The sequence below is a fragment of the Pimephales promelas genome, chromosome 7 (genome assembly GCF_988280905.1).
Source record: "Pimephales promelas chromosome 7, fPimPro1.hap1.1, whole genome shotgun sequence".
Taxonomy (NCBI): Eukaryota; Metazoa; Chordata; class Actinopteri; order Cypriniformes; family Leuciscidae; genus Pimephales; species Pimephales promelas.
The window spans coordinates 18,181,572-18,207,087 of NC_142775.1; the positions used below are offsets into that span (position 1 = coordinate 18,181,572).

Consider the following 25,516-nt stretch of genomic DNA (forward strand, 5'->3'; position numbering starts at 1 on the left):
ATGTGAAAGCTAAAAACTCGCTCCACACATTTACTGTGATGTTGCCTATTAGAAAAATCGTTGCATTTAATTAGGTCGCTTCATTTTTCAGAATTTAAAAAATATTGTACAATACTATAAAATACTATAGTATTGTAAAAAAAATTCTGTAAGATACTACAGTATTTTAAAAAATAAGTGTATTTTTAAAATGTTATTTATGTAATTGTAATTGCATTTATGCCACTTTTGAGCTGCATTCAACAGTTTGTAAATACATCTAAATGTCTCTTAAGATCCTTCAGCTTCTGTGCTATTTCTTGCAGTGCAAAAAAGAATTTAGTTGATGCTGATTAGAATTGATTGGTAACAGCCCTATAGTTATAATTCAATTGAATGATTAAACTCTTACCTCTTACCTCTTTTGGAATCTTAATTTTTTAAGAGGGTAAGGGAGCAAATATTGCGCCTTAACATAAACGTTCACACTGCTGCAAGTCACCGTTGTGCTGAATATGAAGAAAATGAAAGTTTCTGAAGTCAGCTGTCTATGACATCCCTAAATCAGTCAAGGTTCCTGCTCAAAAACACACTCAGCAAAATTAGCTTATTGCTATAAACAAAATCGCCAATACATCAGGATTTAGTCAATGTTGGACACTCTTAGTCAAGTCTTTCTTTAGGTGCACAGGCTGGCATCCCACTGGAGGATTTTTTCCTCCCGAATTTTAGTCATGAACTTCAATTACAAAGTCTTTCGAGTCAAGTCGGATGCTTGCCCCCACGGCTGGTTTGACAACGGAATGGCGAAAAAAATCTAAATCGAGTTTCAAGTTGGCTAGTGGGACACTGCCTATGCATGGTCCGAAATCTCCTGTCTTTGCGTGCATATTCTACCACTTTCTTTTTTGTTTTTTCTTTCTTTCAATTTCATTGTTAATCCTGCACAAATGTTGCCTGCTTTCAGAATAAGGAGACCAAATGGGTGGATCTGGGAGGAGCGTACATCGGGCCCACTCAAAACCGCATCCTGAGGATAGCCAAACAGTACGGGGTGAAAACATACAAAGTCAACGAGGAGGAGTCTCTGATTCACTATGTGAAGGTAAACCTCAGTGAAGGCATACACACCTAGTAGCTTGGACGAATTACCAAATCAAAGGAAAAACAGCTACAACATTCAAAGCAAGATTTTTCCTCTGCCAGAGCTCCAGGGCAGAGCTTCGGATAATAATACAGTCTTTTGTTTGAGCACACTCATGTCTTAATGCACAGGAAGTCAGAGCTAGGCCCAGTGCACTCAGCTGAATAGGGCTGAATACAGAGTCTCTCCTTCACATTAGCGTGCTGTGCTCAAGCCTGGAGATGCTAATCGCTGCCTGAAGGAAGTCTGTAATATGGTTTCAGATGCTTGGAGTGGGTAAGAAGGGCGGAACTCAAGACACCAGTCTCCCCTCCTCCTGCCCCATATCCAATTTGAGTAGACACATCACTGCCCTTAGCACATGCACACTGCATGACCTTATTAGATTTGGCTGTAGATTTAGTGCCTTCTCTGCTCTGACCCGGCTATTACCAGGATAAATATCTGGATTCTCAGAACTGCTGTTTATCATGTGAGCTTTACTGCTTTCTGTGGTATATTCGTAAGACAGATACTTGAGCTAAATCATAGAGCTTCTTGAAATGGAGACCGGAAAACTGACAAGCTCACACATACTCAGGAAGGCGGTGTGCACAATGGTAAAGGTCATGGTGAGGATTCATTGGAGTCTTCATTGTAGATCATGTCAGAATGGAAACAGATTGCAGTTGCCATGGAAAAGGCCCTTTAGCATATTTCCCATAATCCTGTACTTTGCTTCGCAGAATAGTTATCCGTGTAACGCCATACTATCACATCTCTTTATCTATACATTATCTATGTGAACATTTGGTAGATGCTAAGTACAGTATTTATAAGTTCTGAAAACCAATATCCTATATCCTCTCAATATTAAAAATCAAGAGTTTGGAAGTAGTAGAATCTCACTAAAGGGATGGTTTTCCAAATAATGAATTTTTTTTGTTCCAACTGGTATGACTGTCATTTGACATAAAAGTAAGACTTTTGCATAATGTGTTGGTTGGTCCTTTCTATGCAGTTACAATAAAATATCATAAAAGTGGTCCAAATAAACATATGATGTCATATGATACTGTAGCTTGTGTTGTTTCAGTGGTCTATGAGCTATATGTACGCATAAGTTCTGCATTTGATGCGAGGATGCTCGTCAGTTTCCGGTTGGGGAGATTTAAAGCGGAGGAAAACCGTGTAAAACGGGATTATGGCAGAGTCTTCGAAATGTACTGTCCTCTCGTATTTGAAACGAAACTTTAATATGTTTAGATGTAAATTTATATATAGTTATGTTTATTTAATAAAATTTAAAAAAGAAGCATAAACAAAATGAGGGGTGTCTGTTTTATCTGTGTTTGTGACTAACGTTTCTTAAGAATAGCCATAGAGTATAAAAACCAATATAAATTCTCGGTATTGCATTGGACTCTATGATCGGCGGAAGTTATCGAGCATCCTAAGACCTTCACCGGAAATACCACCGTGCATAGAGCCCATTAAGCGTGGCAACATCACTGAGTCAGTGAGTTGAATTTGAGATCAGAGAACGAATCATTCAGGGGTGCGTTTCCCGAAAGCATCGTTAGCCAACTATGGTCGCAAGTTGGTCGCAATTTCCATTGAACTCTATTGGAAAACGACAGAACTTGCGACCATAGTTGGCTAACGATGCTTTCGGGAAACTCACCCCAGACCGGTTTTGTGAACTGAATATAACGATTGATTGAAAAGATCGGACCCCACAGAACGATTCGATCATGAATCAGACATAGCTACTTTTCCTTTAGATTTTCATAAACTCTTGTACTGATGTACAGCATGACTTAAGAAGACTTGGTACTGAAGACTCGAGAAGTGTATTATCATATGTACCATTTTTATTTGTATCAAAAATTTGTACCAAAAGTTTGGGTTGGGTAAGGTTTGAAAATGTTTTAAAAGAAGCCTCTTATGATCATCAAGGCTGCATTTAATGGATCATAAGTAAAAACAGTAATACTGTTGTTATTATTAATAATATAATTAATATTAGTATGATTATAATTTATAGTAACATCTTTGTTTAATCTGTCTAATGTGTTTTAAACGTTATTATTGTATACTATAGACAGTTATTATTGTCAATGTTGAAACCAGTTCTGCTTAATATTATTGTGGAAACTTATGCAGTTTTTCTAGGTTTTTTTGTAAACAGATAATACAAAGCAACAGAAAATGTACAAAATGTATAATACAAAGCAAATGTAAATTATTTGTAATGTTATAAATGTACGTTCTGTAACTTTTGATCAATTAAATGCAACCTTGCTGAATATATATATATATATATATATATATAATTATTACTAAGCCCAAACTTTTGAACTGTAGTGTATGTTTCGGAAATTCACCTTTTTGTGCTCCACAAAAGAACATGAGGGTGAGTAAATGATCCTTGGTTGGTGTTCTTTGGTTTGTGCAGTTTGACAGCACAATCATGGTCAATGTCGAGCCAGGTGTTCCTTAAAGGGTTAGTTTGCCCAAAAATGTCAATTCTGTCAGTAATTACTCACCCTCATGTTGTTCCAAACCTGTAAGACTTTCGTAAGAAAACGTAAACCAATACAATGCCGCAAAATGAATGGCTTACCTTTCACACTTTCCCATCAAATGATTGTGAGCGTCATCTTCTCAGTTCTCACGCATGCATCGTTTATTTTTACCCAAGACACTAATGCAGAAAGAATAAGCAGAAGATGACACCAAGAAGACACCATGAACACATGTAGACATATGATCGATTTCAAGGCTTCATTTGTGAAGAATGCATCAGCATCTCAGAGGCACAATGATACTTCATGAAAATAAAGGAGAGGCTCAGAGCTTTGCTACATTTCAACCAATATCGTTATGGTCTTGCTACAGGCGGCTTTTTTGTAAGCGTTTTGATTTAAATAGAATGAATGTGAGCATGTCTGTCCTAATGATTAATGATGTGTGTGTGTGTGTGTGTTTGTGTTAGTGTATGTTCTGAAGGAGCCTTCCCCTCTCTCCTCATGCCATTATCTCCTGATCGGAGCATCCCTGTGGGTTACCATGGCAGCACTCATTAATAGACAATCGCTATCAGGATTAAGGGGATACATTCTTTCTCTCTGTCACGTTTTCTCACACCCTGACGTCTGGCTCTGTCTTTTGGATCAGGGGCGTTTCCCTCTCATTTTATCCCACAGAGACACAAAGGTTTTTGCCGTTGAGCTATAAGCAAATATCTCCTCAGAGAAGATTTTTGCTGGTGGTCACTAATTTGTGTCGATTTTCTAGCTTAAGTTGCCTTCACATTTTCTTTTTTGAGCTTTAAGCTAATATCTCCTCAGAGAAGATTTTTGCTGGTGGTCACTAATTAGTGTCGATTTTCTAGCTTAAGTTGCCTTCACATTTTCTGTTGTCTGGAGTATTTTTGCAATCAAAATCCAGTCATTTTAATAGGAATCCATAAGATCGTGAATTTTGCTTTTTGTGGCGAAAAATTTCCCCATGCAATTTTTCTACAGATTAAAAAGTTATGTACTACAACCTTAAAATTTGTCGTATTGCTACCGGTTCGGGTTTTTTTGTATGTGCTTTAAATATAGAGCTGTTTTGCTCAAGATACCTTCTAAGGAGGTTAGATATCAAATAGATTGATATCTAAAAAAATGTTTTCTTCTCACTAAAATTTAGATATTTTAATAAAAAAAACGGCAACAAATAAAAAGATCTAGCTAGGTTAGCTGATTACCTTAAAGGAATAGTTCACTTCAAAATTAAAATTTCAAAAATCATTTACTCAACCTCAAATTGTTTCAAATGTGTATGAATATCTTTCTTCTGCTGAACACAGAACATATTGATAACCAAAGAGTTGATGGACCCCAATGATTTTCATTGTACAGTAGGGGAAAAAATACAATGGAAGTCAATGGTGCCCATCAACTGTTTGGTCACCAACATTCTTCAAAATATCTTCTTTTGTGTTCAGCAGAAAAACAGGCTTGAATCAACTTGAGTAAATGATAAGATCATTTTCATTTTGATGTGACCTGTTCCTTTAAAAGCCCATAGATAAGGCTGTCAGTTCGTGCTGCCATTAACATTTTCTCCAGCAAGCAATGAGACCTGTTCTCCTGTTTGTTCATGTGATGTGATCCTTCATACATTGCTACACTATTAACAATAGACAGTGGAGCTTTTTTGCATGCGAAATTTTGCAAAAAACTGCAGTCATTTTGCTAATGTGACCGAGCCTTAATCGCTGACACATTAATTATTATCTCTTACTATCTTGACTATGTTGACTTTAACGACAGTGAAGCAATTCACCTTTTGAGTTCATCCAGGATGTTTATCAAAAGCCCCCTTTCTTTAGCTGAACTGTATTATGAAGGAGGCACATAGTTTTATCAGCCCCTCACGTAGTCAGGCACATTTGCTCCAAGTTTTACTACCGCTTTTATAGTATCACCTGTTACTCAGCAATCATGAATTGGCCTTGAGCCTGTATTAGCCAATAAGGGCCTTTCAACGAGCAGACATTTTATGATTAAGGTGAGCGCACAGCCAAGGCGCCTGTGTAATCAGCTTTTCTATAGCTGTAATCCTAAAGGCCAGACCCAGTTTCTGCATTGGTCCGTGAGCAACTCACATACTGTACTTACAGGCAGCATTAGCATATCAATAATTTGATTATGATTGAACAGTGTTGCAAAGGCAGTGTTGTTAGACGTATATTGTATATTTATTTGTTTATGCTCATTTTCCCTATATTTATATTTACATTAGTTCCCGTTCGAGGGAACTCAAACTGCGTCGGTGACGACAATAGGGGAACGCCCTTCAGCGTAGTGCCTCTGAATTTATGAATGAAATCGAATCCAATCCTATGGATTGTCGTCTCTCAAGGCGATGTATGTCCCGGGCAGTGTTGGTCAAGTTACTTGAAAATAGTAATTAGTTACTGATTACTGATTACTTCTCCAAGAAAGTAATCCAATTACTTTACTGATTACTTATTTTCAAAAGTAATTAGTTACTTTACTAGTTACTTTACTAAGTTACTTTTCAAAAACATAATGCACGACCTGAATACGCTTAAGCATAGACCTTTCAGCCTAATTCTATTCTTTCTGCATATTCCATCATCTAAAATGTAATCAAATTAAACATTCCCTTTTTTAAACTTGTTTTATTTGTTTCAACATTTTAACTTTATGCACATTGCATCAAGAAAAAATTTAATTAAATGCAACAGTCTCAGACTAGAAGAAAATTGTTGAACATTTAACATTTAGATATTTTCTGCACATTCCACCATTTTAATGAAAAAGACAGCCCTTATTCTGTTAATATAAATGTCTACATATTCCAGCATATAAAATAAATATATTTTGTAAAATCCTTCATTTGAATAGATGTAAAAATAAAATAAAATCATGAAAGTCGCTCCTGACTATATTACAGTGTATTAACACTTACGTCTTTTAACAGTAAATTGCAGAGAGAAGTAAAAATTACTTGATCAAAACAGAAAATGCTGTTGCATGCCGTATTTTGGCTTCAAGTTTTTGTTGTTGTTTTTTTTGTTTGTTTTTTCAGAGTTAAACAGTCAGCATGTAGCCGCAGCGGTCATGTCAGATGGGGGAGTTTCACATTCCTGTACCGGCTTGCTGCTTTACGTGTGAGACTGTTTCGTGACATGCTTGCTCAGATTTGAAGTAGAATTTTGACATTCTCCAACGGGGGTCCTGTTTCCAGATCAGGATGCTCTCTGCATAGTACGCAAGTCTCTCTCTCGCTCTCCTCGTCGTGCGCACGATACGAAGTTTGGACTTTGGAACACAGTCTCGCATGCGCGCTCGCTCTAGATTCCGGGAGATTTTAACTAATTTGCGGTATAACTAGTCAATCACAAATGTGGCTCAACGGTTAGATTTATAGATAAACACATCTTTCAGGCATTTGACCGACGGGATTGACACTTCAGCGCGAGAAATCGGGTGTGTGTCGTGTGAGCGTGTCTGAGAGTTGGCAGCTCGGCTGCTCTCTCCCGCGCTCTAGTCGTCTCTCACTGATGTCGCGGCGCTCATACATCATTTTTATTCACGCACGACTCATGTCACGAGACAGTCTGACTAAACAAAATCACGGTTAACTAACGCAGTAACGCAGGCTGTTTACGGGGAAGTAACGGTAATCTAATTACTGTTTTTTCAATTGTAATCCCTTACTTTACTCGTTACAAGAAAAAAGTAATTGGATTACAGTAACGCGTTACTTCTAACGGGTTGCTGCCCATCAGTGGTCCCAGGGGACCAGAACCAGTGAGCAGACCCGCTGTCGAGGCAGGGGCTAAGGCCTAGGGAATGGAGACTCCACCCCGAGGTAGTGGAGTTAATATGCGAGAGGTTCGGCCCAGTGGAAGTGGACCTATTTGCGTCTCGAGAGACAACACACTGTCCACTGTGGTTCTCCCTCACACATTCAGCCCAGCTGGGGTTGGATGCCCTCGTGCAGACATGGCCGAGGCAGCGTCTGTACGCCTTTCCCCCCGATCGTTCTGCTCCCAGTAGTTCTGGAAAGGGTCCGTCGGGACGGGGTCAGCCTACTATTAGTAGCCCCATTTTGGCCGACCCGAGTATGATTTTCGGACATCATCCTGCTTCTGGCAGGCCCGCCATGGCAGATCCCTCTGAGGAGGGACCTGTTGTCTCAGGCGGGGGGCTCAGTTCTCCACCCTCGGCCCGAGCTGTAGAAACTTTGGGTCTGGCCCCTGAGGGGGGATGGTACCTAGAAGCCGGCCTTTCGGCAGAAGTGGTTGAAACTATACTCGCTTCCAAAGCTCCCTCCACAAGGAAGTTTCTCCAAAACCGCTTTTCTGCAGGGCTTACACCATCCACACTCAAGGTTTGTGTGGCTGCCATTGCAGCTTTCCACGCTCCTCTGAGTGATAGGCCTCTGGGGAGGCATTACCTGGTCGTACGTTTCCTTTGTGGAGCCTGGAGGATGAGACCTGCGACTCGCACCAGGGTTCCCACTTGGGACCTGGCAGTGGTTCTTGAAGGGTTGGCTGAGGCCCCCTTCGAACCACTGGAGTCGACTGAGGCCAAGAACCTTTCATTTAAGATGGCCTTTTTGTTGGCCATTACTTCTCTGAGGAGGGTAGGAGATCTCCAGGCGCTCTCTATTTCACCTGGGTGCTTGGAGTTTGCTCCAGGCAACATTAAGGCCATCTTACATCCGATGCCAGGCTATTTACCCAAGGTGCCATCTAATGTGGTATGGCCTTTGGTCCTGCAAGCATTTCATCCTCCACCTCATGTGACGGCGGATAAGGAGAGACTTAATCTGTCAGAGCATTGCAGTATGATATCCAGAGGTCTCCTCGTGGCGGAAGTCCAACCAATTGCTGGTGTGTTTCGGGTCGCCCAAGAGGGGTCTTCCCGCCTCTAAACAGACCATCACCAACTGGATTGTTCAGACTATTTCCTTGGCCTATCAGGTGTGCAATTTGCCTTCACCTATGGCCGTGAGGGCTCACTCCACCAGAGGCATAGCTTCTTCTAGGGCCCTCCTATCAGGGTTATCTATACATGACGTATGTGAGGCTGCTGGTTGGGCAACGTTCCGCACACATTCATGAGGTTTTACAGTCTGGACCTTCCCTCTACACCCAGTGCACGAGTGCTTTCATCCTAGGTTGTACCTGAAGACAGCCTCACACTAGGATAGGCAGGGTTAGTTGTGGTATAGTGGGTATCTCGTTCCCCTAGTGTCGTCACCGACGCAGTTTGAGTTCCCTCGAAAGGGAACGTCTCAGGTTACGTATGTAACCCTTGTTCCCTGAGAAGGGAACGAGACAGTGCATCGGTTCGCCACACCTCACCCTGCTTAGAGCACTTGCTTCATAGCAAAAGCTGACTTTGCTTGTGCCGGCGTGCTTTTGTACACATCCGTCACGCGCTACGTCATCACGCAAAGACAATAGGATTGGATTCGGTTTCATTCATAAATTCAAACGTGCTGCGCTGAAGGGCATTCCTCTAGTGTCGTCACCGACGTAGTGTCTCGTTCCCTTTCTCAGGGAACAAGATTTATATACGTAACCCGAGATGTTTTCCGGTCACTTAACGATGACTAAGTTAATCTTTAAAACACTAATAATCTTTAGTAAATCTCAAAGTACAGTAAAAATTTGTACATCATACTGTACATTAAAATGTTGTGATGCTTAAATTCACATGTAGCATTTTAAGTAGATTTTTAGTGTTTTTTAATTAATTTATTTATTTAGATAAAAATAGCGTATAATTTTAATATCGGCCATGAAATGAAAATAATTATCAGCTTATCCCTATCACGGCCAATATCATTGCAAAAAAATCCCAAACATTGTGCACATCTGCTTATAACAACTGTTTATCTTCTGTAAAATGTCTGTAATGTAACATACAGGCAAATAGAATGTTACTTTAGAGGATGATACATTTTGCGTTGGATAGGATGTGGTCTCATATCTCATTGCTGATTTGGTGGGCGGCTGTAGAACAGTAGTGTGGTTACTGATAGTAGAGAGGCTTAGGTTCTGCTCTGGCTGAAAGGATATCATAAAAGATGCACTCCATCTCTCCACCTCAATTCCGTCGCTATGGGAACAGACCTGTTGCTGGATGCTGAGCGATCTAGTGTCCTTCCCTGTATTGGTCTGGCAGCCTCACAAATCATATGGAAATGTCATGGTCCCTTATTTAGCTAAACATATTTCCCTGTGGTGCTAGTTGGCTCGAAATGCAAATGGCTAAGTCATGTTAAAAGATCATACATTATAAAAGAGCATTATGCATGTGTTTTATTTATTTATTTATTTTTAAACCCAGCCTCAGGCCACATAGACCATTGATAGATACGTTCAACTGGCACTGCTGTAGAATTATCATGCATGTGCCCCCTCAGATTTTTAAGTGTATTTTAAATTGAAAAAATAGATATTTGATCATTCCTGTACCTCAAACAGCAAAGCATGATGCTAACAACTCAAAAGTCATGGGTTTGAATCCAAGGGAATGCATAAACTGAATGCAATGGAAGACACTTTGGATACGTCTGGCAAATATATAAATGTAAATGTATAATTAAGCATGGATAATTGTCAAGGTGGCTTTATATCTACATCACTTTTGTATACAAGACAATAGGAGCATGGCATTCCTTTGTTGCTGACAAGTGTTTTGCATGGTTGAAGTGTTCAACCATTTAACTGTCCTACTAAGTGCATTCTAGTCCTACTCAAAAACCACTCTGGTTCCCCTCAGATGTTTTCTGCAAGCAATAAAATGACTGGGTTTTAGCAATTAAATGACGGTGCGCTGAAAATGCACAAATCACTATGACACAACAAATTGCCTGGAAGTGAATGATGGACATCAAACCCAGGGGTGCGTGAGATTCCTTCTAGGTGACAGGTCTTTGATTGTGTCAGCAGTTTTGACTAGGTTGCCTCATTCAATGTTGCAGTAACCTTTAGTACATTTTTGACTATCACTCTAGATCCTTCTTTAATGTTGACTAAACCCATAATCAAAATGAAGTCCCTGATAGTGACTTTATGTTGAAGAACACATTGAAACGCAGCACTTCGACTTTGATGTGTAGTCAAACATTAATCAATCAGCTCCACAGTGCTCATTTAAGAGCCCCACAGCAACAGAGCAATCCAGGTATGAAGTAATGTCTGCATATAGTTACCCTATTGGCCAGCCACAGAGAATGATCATACTGACTAAGCGTTTCCACTACTGTGGGAAGCAGGCGATGTGTGAACAGCTTGTGTCATATAGCTGCTGTTTGCCAAAGACTAACATTGTCATTATCTGTCATTATGAATTTCCTTTTTATTATATTAGCGTTATTTATGGGTACTTTTTCATTATTATATGTTCCACCCCAACCCTCTAAATAAGCATATCTCTTTTTCCTGCGCTTAATAAAGAAGATTGTCACATTTTTATGAGACTTGATAAGGTCAAGTTGCTTCTGATCTTCTGGTTGTATTAACGCAAACTGTAAAGGCTGTGAACAGAGGCCCTCCATTAACTGATTACATACCAAGCCAGGCGAGATGCAGTTACGTATATTTTAGGCAGCGAAGACCGTTTTCCATTCCAGACTGGTTATACTTCTAATGATAATGAGGTCATGATGGCTATGATAAAGACATTACATCAACAATGACAAAATAATAATTACAATTTACATTATTTGGTGATAGGGTAGTAGGTTTTTTATAGACATTGTTTCTTGTTTCCCAGGGGAAGTCATATCCATTCAAAGGGCCTTTCCCTCCATTGTGGAACCCTCTTGCCTACATGGACTACAACAATCTCTGGAGGACAATGGACAAGATGGGGATGGAGGTAAAGGCCATTTTTGTTCAAAATCGGTTAAAAAAAACAGTTCTATTAATTGTTCTCCCATATATCAACGATTCTTATTGAACGGCGCCACAACACCGCTACACAGAACAGAACAGAATATGAACAGTGTAGTTTGATTCCCGAATAAATGGCTCTAATGTGTCAGTACTTACACATACACCGAGTAAGGTTCTTTTTAGTGAATGAAACACATACATCACGATGTGTTGCAGCGACAATCTGCAGTCAAATGCTCCTAACAAACATATAATTATCCGGCGCATTAGGGGTTGGCATTAAAATAAATAAGCCATCCACTTGCACATGATGCTGGGATCTGAAATTTAGAATCAAATGAGCTGTTTAAACAGGGCGCGATAAAAAAAATATTCCTGTACTCTTCTATTTGTCCTGTTGTCAGCTGACTCAAGCATGTGAAGCAAGTCAGAAATTGAACAGGCATTTGTATACGGTGTGTGATGTAAATCTATTTCTTGAGGCAGTCACATATAAATCCCACAATATCCAAATGAGCCGTGTTTGGCATAATTATAAAAACATTTTTATATAATGAGGAGGATGTTTTAAGGACAATTTTATTTCTTAATATATTTTATTTTCATATTTTATTCATTAATATCTCATCATTTAGCACTGGAACTGCGTTTTTTTCAACAACAAAAAAATCGGACATATAAATACTAGAAGTATTGTTGAAGGGTTAAGCCATCCTAGGTGTATAAGACATTTTCTATCAGCCAAACACAATCACAGTTATATTAAAAAAATATCCTGGCTCTTCCAAGCTTTTTAATGGGAGTGAATGGAACCCTAGATTTTGAAGCCTAAAAATCCACCATGAGTGCCTGACACCAAATGTGCACTTTAGATTCCTAAAGAAGCTCCATGGAGGGCCCCTCATGCTGAAGAGTGGGACAAGATGACCATGCAGCAACTCTTTGACAAAATTTGCTGGACCAGGTACAGAGAAGAGACCAATTAATATCAGGTTATTGTTTTGCATATTGGCTATTGATGGCATATCCCTTTACCAACTTTTTGCTTGCAGTGCCGCTCGCCGCTTTGCCACTCTGTTTGTCAATGTGAACGTGACCTCCGAGCCCCATGAGGTGTCTGCTCTGTGGTTCCTTTGGTACGTCAAACAGTGTGGAGGCACAATGAGAATCTTCTCTACCACCAATGGGGGCCAGGTAAGTCTTCAAACTACATTTTTAGCTCATTAAAGCTGTAGGCTGCACTCAAAAAAGTAATTCAGGGGTTATGTTACCACAACTTAAATAAATGCATGGTTGCAAATTGATTGTTTTAATGAAACCTTTTAAGTTGCAAACAATATTTTGTAGAGTTCTGTTGACATAATAATGTTGATTATTACATCAACTTGATATCGTCTGTAATTTAAACATTTTTTTTTTTTTTTTGCGTTAATTGACTTTAAAATTAGGTTATAGTAACTTAAATGAAATTGTCTTGATAACTTTGGAAATTCGGCAGTGGATTTCTAGTTCCCAGCATGCTTAGCTTAGATCTGGATAAGGAGAATAAATGTTGAAATTAAGTGTTAATTTATTTGATTTAAGTAACTGTTAGTGTTTAATGCTGTTATGTTTGACATTTAAAAGAGGTTCTGTTATGTTGATGTTTTTATGTTTACCATTGCAAGAGTAGATGAATCGAAGATGAAGACTATATTGGCTTCACTCAGTTATCATAACTAAATAATTGATGCAAAATGTTGTTGATTTTTTTGTTGTTGATCCAACACATTATATTTTATAGTTTGTTGTGTAATGTTTGAATATTATGTTATCTCGGTTGGTTAATTCTCTGTTAAAGAGCAGAGTTAATTATACGGCAAACATATAAACTCCATGACATCCACGTTTGCACAGCATGTTTTTGTGCATCTCTTTTCACGGCTTTTTCACTGCACCAGTATAATTACCATCTGTGGGAGAGCTGGAGAAAGACAGGCCAAGCAAGTGACACATGGGGGCTTTAACGTCCTCACATTGTCTTTTAGAAATATTGGCAGTTCAGGACAGCAATGCAGGTGTTGGAAATAGTGATATAAATCAAGCAGTAGCTGTTAAATCCGATGTTCTTGCCAAGTCCAATAGTCACTGTCACCGTTCAGTCTTTACCCCTAATTTAGCTAACCACAGCTCTCAAAATGGGTCTAGTTGGGAGGGCAAACGACTGACTTTCTGTGGAAGAAAGAGAAATGATTTGCTGACATGAGTACAGAGGAAAGAGGTACATTGGGTTAAAGGGCTAGTTCATAATGCATATTCAAATATATTTAAATGAAGCATAATGCCAGGTTAGACATCATTGGTTAGTTGCAATTAGTTCTCATATTTCCTCAAATTTTTCTATCTAGACCACTAGAGATTTATGAGATATTATTATCAATACGAGATATTATTATTAATACTATTGTTATTGTTATTAATTGTATTAATAATAATCATTATATATATATATGTAATAATAATCATTATATATATATATATATATATATATAATGATTATTATTAATACAATTAATAACAATAACATCCAATAAGATCCAATATTAAAGAACCAGTACCCCCCCCCCCCCCCCCCAAAAAAAAAAAAGTGTAAATATTGGTAAAACAGCACTGACTAAAAAAAAATATTTTCTGTCATAATGCAGCAAGTATTTGTAGTGTTCTCATACAGGTTAGGTATTCAATTTGTTTAATCTCTGAAGATGAATTTTATTCATTACGTTGATTGTAGTTTATACTTTTCAAGAGAGACTACCTTGTGCCGTCCCCATTCATTCCGGACACAGAACTGATTATGTAACATACCGAAATAGTGGCCACTTTATTTGGGTCATATATAGCAGGAGCCTCCCTGATGGAACACAAATAAACAAAAGGACAGTTTTCTTTAAGTTGATAACAAACTGTCCCTTCTTTTATTAAAGACTTCTTATGTGACGGCATTGTCAATGAAGTGTTATGATTTGCCTGTTCCTGTTCTTTAATCTGTTTTATATTCTGAATGTGTCTGATAAGGTTTGTGCATGGTGGACAGTATTATACAACTCTGTGATCATTCTATCTCTGAGACACAGAGACATCTGTTGGTGGATTAAAGAGTTGCATTCCATTTTTATGTAGAACTATTAAACTGATCATACTTACAATATCGAACTAAAGTGCATGGACAATTTAGCATGATGCGTGTGTGAGCAATTTTTTCTAACTCTGGAAATCTACTTTCTGCTTCCCCATATGACAGGAGCGCAAGTTTGCTGGAGGTGCCAATCAAATCAGTGAGGCGATGGCGAGAGAGCTGGGGGACCGTGTGAAGCTGAGCAGAGCTGTCTACAGCATTGACCAGACTGGAGACCTGGTGGAGGTCAGGACAGTTAATGACGAGATATACAAGGTGAGAAGGTGCATTTGGAATGGACTACTAGCATAATGCTTATTGCAAACTACATAGTATATAATGACTACTAATAATTAAAACAAGCTATGTGAAAGAAGAATGCATCATGCAAACTTTCAAACAGTAGCACATGTCCAGTTGTTGTCTTGGAAACACACACAAACACACACAAGTAATTTATTTCCATTGAAAACATGCTTTTGCATTTGTAGTCAGGTCTTCTGCAATATTAAAACATACTAGTTTGACTCTAATTATATGTACTATTCACACTTAAATTCAAGTAATTCAAGAATGCTTTGGAATAAATACCCAAGTTTGGTCTTGTTTTAAAGAAAACACTCAGCAGATTATTGCTGAAGTGAAAACACTTCAAAAAATGAAAGTAAAAAGTTATGGAAGTTTAAATTCACAGTAAATCAAATATACTGTACTAAAGCCATAAATCTAACCAAGTTATGTTCCAAATTTGAAGTTGATATCACAAAAATTGAAGTTCCCATGAAATTTTGTTAAGGCGTAGTACCAAAAATAGCCACCAGTTGCCATTGAATTCCATTGAATTTAGTTGTATACATTCTGCCTTAACAAATGAATACATTTCTGTCCAAATATCAATTTTGTCACAAAATTTGGAACCTTGAGATTTAGACCTTTCTGACAATATGTGTTTTGTCAAGATTAGAAAAGGTTTTGTTATGAAATATAGTGATGCCCAAAAGGGGAGGAGCCTGATAAAATAAGTACCGTTTCTATGGTAATGCAATGTTCAATTATAAAACAGTTTTCTGAGTTCTGAGTTTATAAGCTTTCAAATGATACCTAATTTATGATAACTACTAAAATATGTGATATAATAAAAAAGGCGATAAAAATAATATTATATTTTAGAGGATTATATATATATATATATATATATATATATATATATGAAGAGTTCAGATGCAAAAGCCTCTAAGTGCCATTTGAAATTTTCTTCTAGAATGATCATTTTTATCAAGCTTGTATATTTCAGTTCAGTGATTTCACTTAAATGGCAATGATAATTACCTATTAATTGTTATTTAAGTGAAATTACTTAACTTAAATATACAAGTTTGATAAAAATCATCATTAAAGAAGAAAATTTCAAATGGCATTTAGAGGCTTTTGCATCTGAACTCTTCACATATATATATACATATATATATATATATATATATATATATATATATATATATATATATATATATATATATTATAATTATTAAAGGATAATATTATACTATAATTTTTTTTTTGAAAAATACTAGATTATATGTTTTATTATGAACTTTTAGCATAAAAACAGAAGTTTCAATGATTAAAAGGGGATGCATCGACTTTTTGTGACATAGGTCAGACCTCCTGTTATAATGCAGAATTTTTTTAGGTGCACTCTTAAATTAATCAATTATTTATAAATTCATAAATTCATCAATTACTCTACCTGCATAATTTGTAACACAAAAAAGGGGTAGACTATTTATTTAGAAGTCTTAGACCTTTCCAACAATATATAATTTGTCATAGAATTTAATAGAAATATAGTGAAGTAAAGTTAGGCGTCCCGGTACCGGGACGGTGACAGTTAAGGGGTTAACTTTTGCTATCCGATCAAATTTGTTACATGGAAATGTAAGATCAACTCAATTGACATTGTGGTATACAGTATTCCAAATAAGTAGTGTGTCACCCCTTATTTTGTGCATGTATACAAAATTTGTACAATTCACACAATATACATGATACTGCAGAAATGGTAGTGTAGTAGGTTAGTCTATGAGTTCAGTAACCAGTGATGAATTTCCCTCTGATTAGGTAGTATATGAAGAGTTCAGATGCAAAAGCCTCTAAATGCCATTTGAAATTTTCTTCTAAAATGACCATTTTTATCAAGCTTGTATATATAAGTTCAGTAATTTCACTTAAATGACAATTAATAGGTAATCTTCATTGCCATTTAAGTGAAATTACTGAACTGAAATATACAAGCTTGATAAAAATGATCATTTTAGATGAAAATTTCAAATGGCACTTAGAGGCTTTTGCATCTGAACTCTTCATATATTACATCTCAAATTTGCTAAATCGGCTAATTTGAAGGACAAATGTCCCACTTTGAAGTATGTATCACCATGTGTGTAAGCTTGGTGGATTGTTATCAGTAAGCCGCTCTTCATCCCCCTGTCCTGGCCACATCCTCTTTCCTGAGCTGAAAGCTTATTAAAGGCTGCTGGAGAGCTGCTTAACCTTCTGGGGAGGAACAGTGGGGGGACACTGGAACGACTACTGTATATTCAACAATATATCCATATATCTAAAACTGATTTACTCTATAGTTGAAAATGTTGGGGTAGATAAGGTTTTTTTTTTATGTAAAAAAAAGTATTTTATACTCACCAAGTCTGCATTTATCTGGTCAAAAACACAGTAAAATCAGTGATATTGTGAAATATTATTACAATTTAAAATAACTGGTTTCCATTTACAGTTTTTGCCCATTGCTTGAACACATTTTTCAAAGTTTCGCTCATTGTGCCAAAACTCTACAGACAAGTAAACGTGACATAACACTGGAAAATATACCATTGACATCTGTGTCAAATTGAAACTCTACGATCAAAACCTAACATTCCTTTGTCAAAATGTAACTCTGATGACAAAATGACACACACTTGCACCATACGCCAACACTTTCAGATCAGAGGAAACACACTATTCTACTTTATATAAAACACTGCAGTCTTTGATTTTGACTGTTTATTCAGAAGGCATATTTTCAGGAGGAACATTTTCAAACAACCAAAAAAGCAAACAGGCCTACTCAATATTGTACATTGCAGCACTATACATTGCAGTAAGATAAATTCAGATAAAGCAAAAAATATATATATATAATACAGTTTTTCTCGATTGTTTACACACATTTTCTGGTACTTGAGACACAATGACGACAACATGTAACTCATTCACCAACCCCCTGAACCAATTCTGCTGAACTACAAGCACAATTCCTGCTTTACACTCAAATTTCAGTTCTAAAACACACGTTTTTCAAAACACTACACACAATTCTCTGCATTTGGCACAATTTTCATGCAGAAAATCTCTTGTTTTCATGAGGAACACACTGCCATTCAAATATTCACACTGACTCGTCAAATGGGCAAACACATTTCATACAGTTTTACAATTAGCAATCAGAGCTTTAGCATAAAATACCAAAACCAAAGAGAGAATGCAGCATAGATATTTTTTTATTTCTTTTTTTACTGTAACAGCATAAAAAATTGTGTTGTTTTGTATGTAGACCACTGTATGTGCAACTTTGTGTTGGTTGGGGTGTACAAAATGTGCGATCTATCTCCCATTGATTTTGTGGGAAAAAATAAAATATATTTGTTACCGTGTATTTGTGTGTTCTGGGTATAAAAAACAATATTTTCAAATATTTTACAACACACTTATGTATGTAATGTCTGTAGTAACACTAAGTAACACTGAACAAAAAAGGCCTAAGTCATTATGATGAATGGAGAAGAAGTGTTTTCCATTGATCATAGTGTTTTACATTGAGCACATCAGTGTTCAACTGGTTCTTATAAATGTCTATTCATATGATGGTTTGTGTGTGTCATTTGAAAACAAAATACAATTTTGAGAAGAAATAACATTGTTTTGAATGTAAAGTTTCATTTTGCAGGAGAATTGAGGGGTTTTGCCAATTGTGTGAGTGTTTTTAGATTTGTGTGTAGAGTTCTGAGAATATGAGGCATTCTTTCAGAAAATGTGTGTAAACAATCGAGAAAAACTGTAATGCTGTAATAGAAAAAACACTATATATATTACAGTATACATACAGAGCATCTAGAAATGTGAGTATATGTTGGCTGTTGTATGCAGTATAGAGCATATTTCTGCACTATAGTACTACACGTACAGAACCCTCACCCCATCACAGGTACCTGTGAAGCTCTCCAAATAGATCCATGTGGTCCTGATATGGTACATATTCAGCTGGTACTGGATTTCACCATTACTGCATTGTACATGTAAAAGACAGTTACACTTACCCATATACAGTATATTCAGCTCGAAGTCCTTTGACACTGTCCCTGTTCCTCTCAAATGGGACTCTGTAGAGCTGCTTCATGGTGATGCTGTGTTTCCCCAAGGTGCGTCTGATGGTGGTGATCCTCACATGGTTTATGTTGCTGAACACTGTTCTGTCAGCAAGTATTTTCTGGTGGAGACGGATGGCATTGTCTGCCCTCACTAGGTCCACAATGGCGAGTTCCTTCTGTTGTGTGAACAGGCGTTGGCGTCCTCTCCCAAAAGGTCTTCTAGTCATTGATGTGATATACACTACAGTGCTGTAAATACCATCTGAGTGGAGTAGAAGGTAGAGAGGTGAAGACATACCTGTTTCCTAGTCGGAATGTTATAGATGTCATTGTGAAGCGGCTTACAGTAAATGTGGCTGGACTCTCTTCGTCAGGCCATGGTTGATTACGGTCCACCAAAGTTGCTCTTACAGTATATCATCAGAGTCCGTGCACGGCCTCTTCGACCATGACCTCCTCCTCCTCCTCTTCCTCTTGCTCTCCCTCCCTCTATCCATGCTTGCAAAGTTCTTCAAATGGCTAAACTGAGGGCTTTTGTAGCTGGCTGATTGGTGTTCAGTTTTGCAATTAAGTGCCTTCGGATGTGTATTTGAGTGGTTGCAATAACCCAATGTGTTTTGTATTTTGAATACATGTGTTTTCCAAATGGCACCCTGAGATTTCATTTTTGAACAAAGTGTCTTATGTATGAAATAGAGTGTAGTATGAAGGACCAAGTGTGTTGCATAAAGGAGTAAGTGTGTTGGAGAATTGCAACTAGAGTGCAAAGCAACGCTTTTGTTTAAAGTATGGGTACATGTGTTTGAGGCATGGTAAAAAAAGCTTCAAGTTGTGTTACTTTAGTCTAAGCATGGTTCTATAGTGTTCAAGGAATGGGCAAAAACTGTAATACATTTTAAAATGCCACTTATTACTGTGATAGCAAAGCTGAATTTTCAGCAAATTTGTTGTGAAATTATTCATTCAAAATTTTACCTTTTTTAGGTTTTGAGACTGTAAATCCATTAAAGCAAAATACAACTCTTTTTGTTATACAGTCACAAAGACAGGCGTGATATCAGAGAAAGCTTTCAGATTGAAAGGACATTTTATGTGCAGTTTCTACAGCAAAATGCCTACAACAACTTTAAAGTCACCATGAAATCAAATGGACCATTCTTATTTTTTTATTCTTTTATCTTATTTTGCTGTTTTTTTGCTTATTTTTCGTGCATATTTAATCAAAATAACTTCCCCTATATCTTGTAATGACTTCTCTTCTTTTCTCTTCTTTTCTCTTCTCTGATGATATGTTTACTGGCATGAGGGCGGGACAACCTGTAACTCACATGAGATCATCCAATCACAACAAGCCAATCAATTTTGTCTTGTTAAAGAAGCCGTTTCACTTGGATATATCTTACAATAGTGGACAAAAAGACAATCACAACTTCCATTTCATGCCAACTTTAAGTACGTTGTTGATGATTTATGGGGTTTGATCCTGTCACGTATTACTTCATAAGACAATCAGTCTTTTTAACACTAAACTATCTGAAATCACTTATATTTAAAAAAATTTTAATGGCTTTTCTAACTTTCTCTGTTCTTGTAGGCAAAGTATGTCATACTTGCCATACCACCGGGGCTGAACTTGAAGATCCATTTCAAACCTGAATTACCCCCTCTGAGGAACCAGCTCATTCATAGAGTGCCTATGGGCTCAGTCATCAAATGCATGGTGTACTACAAAGAGAATTTCTGGAGGAAGAAGGGTCTGTACCTCTTGCCTATTTTCCATTAAATTAAATCACTCAAAAGCAGTTTAAGGGTGTCTTCACACCCTTGGTCTGGACCAAAAAAAAACAACAAAACTTTTAGTCCTGGTTCATTTTGTGTTTACCCTGTCATTTTAAAGGAACTTAAAGATAATAATAACAATAAAAAAATTATTTCGTGACAGACTTAACGAACATCCAAAACGATGCTGTGTTCTGGTCTAAATGCGCTCGTTGTATGTGTGTACCTATGATGGTATTTTGACCTGCTAAGAAATCGTGAAGAGTTTTTGAAATCTGTAAAGGAGTCAAAACAGCGGCAGGAATTCCTCCGTTGTACACAATCGAAGATTTTCTGCAGGAAGACGGCGTTTCAGACACCTGTACTGAACTGGGGTGCATTTCCCGAAAGCATCGTTCGTTAGCCAACTATGGTCGCAAGTTCCGTCGTTACCAATAGAGTTCAATGGAAATTGTGACCAACTTGCGACCATACTGTAGTTGGCCAACGATGCTTTCGGGAAATGCACCCCTGATCAACAAAGTTCCTATGAAGAGAATAAAACAGGTTTCTGTCCTCCAGCATTCTGTCCTTTTTATGGTGTATTTGGTTTGTTTAGATGTCTTTGGTCCGCGTTGTGATTTATATTTCTGTCGAATCTCACCAGAGTTCGTTTAGAAGCGGACCGACGCGCCTTTTTGGGGTTTTGTTTTGCTTGTAAACACTTAGTACACACAGTGTACACACTTAATCAAATGAACCGCAGTTAACAGAGCAATCGCAACAGAGTTCGTTTTAAACAAACCAAACCTGACAAGTGTGAACACCTCCACATGGGACTAAATTGGCTACACACAGTTTTAAAACTTAAAACCATGAAAAAAAATTCTTTATATGAAATAAAGCTAAAATAAAATATACATTTTAGATGAAAAACTTAAATGAAAATGAGAAATGTTGACATGGCAACCTACTGAAATAACAGTTGAAGTGCTAAAATGACTAAAAAGTTGAAGTAAAAAAAGACAAAAGGACAATTATTTAAATGAAAACTGAAAATATAAAAATAAAAACTAATTCAAAATATAATCGTATATAAATACTACTTAATAAACTCTGGCTACACATGGCTGTTTTGATTTTTCAGGATACTGTGGCAGCATGGTGATCGAGGAGGAGGAATCGCCTATTGGTCTCACGCTTGACGACACTAAGCCTGATGGGTCTGTGCCTGCTATAATGGGGTAAATAAAGCGATGAGCTTTCTATTGTAGGATGAATGTAAACTGCTCACAAAATAAATGAGATGCCTGAGGTGACAGAACAGTAAGCTTTTTTTCCCCTCTTTTGCAGTTTCATCCTGGCACGAAAATCCAGGAAACTAGCAGGCCTGACGAAAGATGAGAGGTAGAAATGTCTGTTTTCATATTAGTACATTTGTTGATATGATTATTCTTACCAGAATGTTGTCAACCATTACAGAAAGAGAAGGATCTGTGAGATTTATTCTCGTGTGCTCGGCTCAGAGGAAGCGCTACATGTGAGTCTCCATGACCAGAAATCATCCTTTGGTCTCATCATTTTTTGATGCTTACTTTTCATGGGGGTCTTTTTTTCTCAGCCTGTGCACTATGAGGAGAAAAACTGGTGTGAGGAGGAATACTCTGGTGGCTGCTACACCGCCTACTTCCCCCCTGGTATCATGACACAGTATGGCAGGTAAGTGTACCGTACCTCCAGATGGAGCATCTCTGATTCAGCAAAATACTAGACTAAGACTAAAGAAAAAAAATCAACATGAGAAGATGTTTCTCTCTATTTCAGGGTCCTGCGGGAGCCCGTGGGCAGGCTGTACTTTGCAGGAACTGAAACGTCCACAGAGTGGAGCGGTTACATGGAGGGGGCTGTGCAGGCGGGCGAGAGAGCCTCTAGAGAGGTGGGTTCTTTGCCATTACTAGGGTTTAGTTACTGAGATCTAAATTGTTCAACCCAAATTTCCAGTTACAACATCATCAAGTTTATTGACTTTCATGTCACTTTCATTTATTATCCATAAATATTGTGTTGGCGTGTTTTATTAGTTCTAGATGTTATTGTTATTACAACCTTGCTGAATAAAAGTGCTAAATTCTTTCAACAAAAATTGCACTAACCTAAATGCCTCAATTGTAAACGTTGCTGAAAAACTCAAAATACTAAATGCTTTATTCTTTTAGATTTTGTGTGCAATGGGAAAACTTCATGCGAGTCAGATCTGGCAGTCAGAGCCTGAATCACTGGTATGAAATTCACTTTTTTAATTTTAAGAAACATTTTCTATAGAGGGAATGCATTAACGTCACTTATCCGCCGGAACAACCCCCCCTCAGCCTGACTGAGTGGCAAAAGATCTGCTGCGTGACTGGATTTAATAGGGGAAACTGCGAAAATGCGACTAAAATGAACAATTTTATCAATTTAAACTAAATGTTGGACTCAGTATAGGGTTCCTTACAACTTACTAAAGATCCAGTGATCCATGGATATTGACATGCAGCCAGGAATCGGGTTGCCTGACATTTATGTTTGCCTGATTTCGACACCGGGAAAATAAAAGGATTATAGACCTAAACATAAAGCAAATTTGACTGTGAACGCTTTATAAAAATACAATAGGTAGGTCTAAATATGGGTGATCACTTATATCAGTGTTATATATAGCCTATATACTGTATATCATTATATCGTCCAGCCCTAAAACTTTATTATTAATTTTTTTATCAGTGTTTATAAAAAAAACATCCAATAATGCAGAATATGATAAATATTTAATTGATGAGTTGTTAATATATATAACAATACAAAATATATGGCTATGGTTTTACACCTAAATTGCAAACTGCAAATCCACCTTTCGCCGACTGGAGTCCAGTTGTTTATGTGAATTGCAGTGATCCATTTGCTCCTCTTTCTATAGCAGTCTGTAAAAATATACCTCCGATTTTTTGTCAAATCTAGTTGTACAGTCAATCGCAAAACTCTTTCCCACTTTATACGTGTTGTGTTTGTTTTTCCCAGCATTCACGCTGAAAACAAATACAGCCGATCAGTCTTTTTGCCACTCACTGTGAGTAACTGCAGGCACTCCAGCCGACGGTGACGTCACGCGCATTCCCTCTATATGGCATAAATTTATATATAATTATATTTAACTTTTTTTATTGAATTTCTGTTAATCCATGTAGCATTTTCTATAGCACATATTGGACCAAATGTATACAAACCTAGTATTGCTGTGTTAAACAGATATTAATTAATATGAAAATATATGGCATCAATTTAAAGAAAAACCTCTTTGGGATCTTGAACAAGTACTACTCTAAACCCTTTCCTCAGGATGTCCCAGCCCGTCCGTTTGTCACTACATTCTGGGAAAGAAACTTGCCATCCGTTGGAGGGTTCCTCACGTTTATGGGCGTGTCCTCCTTCCTGGCTCTGGCCACAGCCGCAGGAGTGGTCGCCTACAAGAAGGGGCTCCTCCCACATAGCTAAAGCCCCTCCCACTTTTACAACCTGTTCCCTGTGACTGGCCTTGTGATTGTGGCGTTCAGTCATCTAATCACAGCCACAACTGCCTGCGTATGTGGCCGAGTTACTTAGTTGAGATTTGACACACAATTGCTCAGTCATTGTTGAAAATTAACCAAGTGATTATTATGGCATAATGAGTAGTTACTAATAGTTAATGTGGGAATTGCCCTGTCAAAGTGTTCACAAACTAGGCAACAATCCACAACCATTCATTGTGTAAGTTTTTGTGTATCACCAGTCTTGTTGATTACCTCTGCTAATTTCAGGTGCTGTTCTCAGGAACTCATTAATTAACCTTCCAAAATATTGAAACTACGTTACAGAGATTCGATTCACATTTAGCGATGCATTCTGTTGTAATCTGTGACAGAGAATATCTTCTCACAACACAGGAGCTGTATTATCTTCAGCACAATTCACTATATCATTCATGAGAGAAGCAGAGGCTTGTTCATGTCAAATTTACACTTGTTTCTCAACATGCCATCCTTGACAATGTCAAACAACAATTTGTACAGGCTGGCAGTATGAAGAAGTGGCGTTTATGGATGTCCCAGTGTTTAAAGCTGCTGTGTGTGATTGTGTCTGATTGAAACATAAAAGCATTTGAATGTACTTTTACTTGATGTAACAGAACAGTGTATACTTGAAGTATGATTTTTTTTAACTTGCATTTACTGTCAACCATCCATTTTTTAAGAATCCCCATAGTATTATTATAGTAAAAAAAAGCTAAAATGTCATTAAATGTTTATTTTTTAAAACAAATATAAAGACTTTTCCAGTTTATGTAAATGGTTTAATGAGAGTTTTGTTTCCCCCGAATCCAACAACTTTGTGATAGACAGATAGACAGATGTAAGAGGAAAGGATCCCCTTCCTCACCTTCGTAGCTGTAACCTGTGCAATATTGTTTCCAGAACAATTATCATATTATATATTTTTACCACGAAATGCAAAATAATATTTCATTGTCTAAAACTGCAATTAATTGAAAAGGAGGTGATGCAGCCCAAAACCTAGACAGATTTAAACCTAAACTGTATTATGTGTGTAAACCTGAAGTG

The 25,516-nt window shown here is 37.4% G+C and overlaps 1 protein-coding gene across 1 annotated transcript in view; it reads left to right on the plus strand.

Moving 5' to 3' along the window:
* Positions 1-25,217, plus strand: part of maoa (monoamine oxidase a) — a 41,294-nt gene extending 16,077 nt beyond the window's left edge. The window contains exons 3-15 of the mRNA XM_039676554.2: positions 947-1,084; positions 11,422-11,526; positions 12,416-12,507; positions 12,596-12,737; positions 14,824-14,973; positions 20,716-20,875; positions 22,027-22,123; positions 22,233-22,286; positions 22,362-22,419; positions 22,501-22,598; positions 22,704-22,815; positions 23,096-23,158; positions 24,255-25,217. Of these exons, the coding sequence (XP_039532488.1) occupies positions 947-1,084; positions 11,422-11,526; positions 12,416-12,507; positions 12,596-12,737; positions 14,824-14,973; positions 20,716-20,875; positions 22,027-22,123; positions 22,233-22,286; positions 22,362-22,419; positions 22,501-22,598; positions 22,704-22,815; positions 23,096-23,158; positions 24,255-24,410 (1,425 nt within the window). The 3' untranslated portion in view covers positions 24,411-25,217. The remainder of the gene's footprint in view (positions 1-946; positions 1,085-11,421; positions 11,527-12,415; positions 12,508-12,595; positions 12,738-14,823; positions 14,974-20,715; positions 20,876-22,026; positions 22,124-22,232; positions 22,287-22,361; positions 22,420-22,500; positions 22,599-22,703; positions 22,816-23,095; positions 23,159-24,254) is intronic.
* Positions 25,218-25,516: the final 299 nt, after the last annotated feature.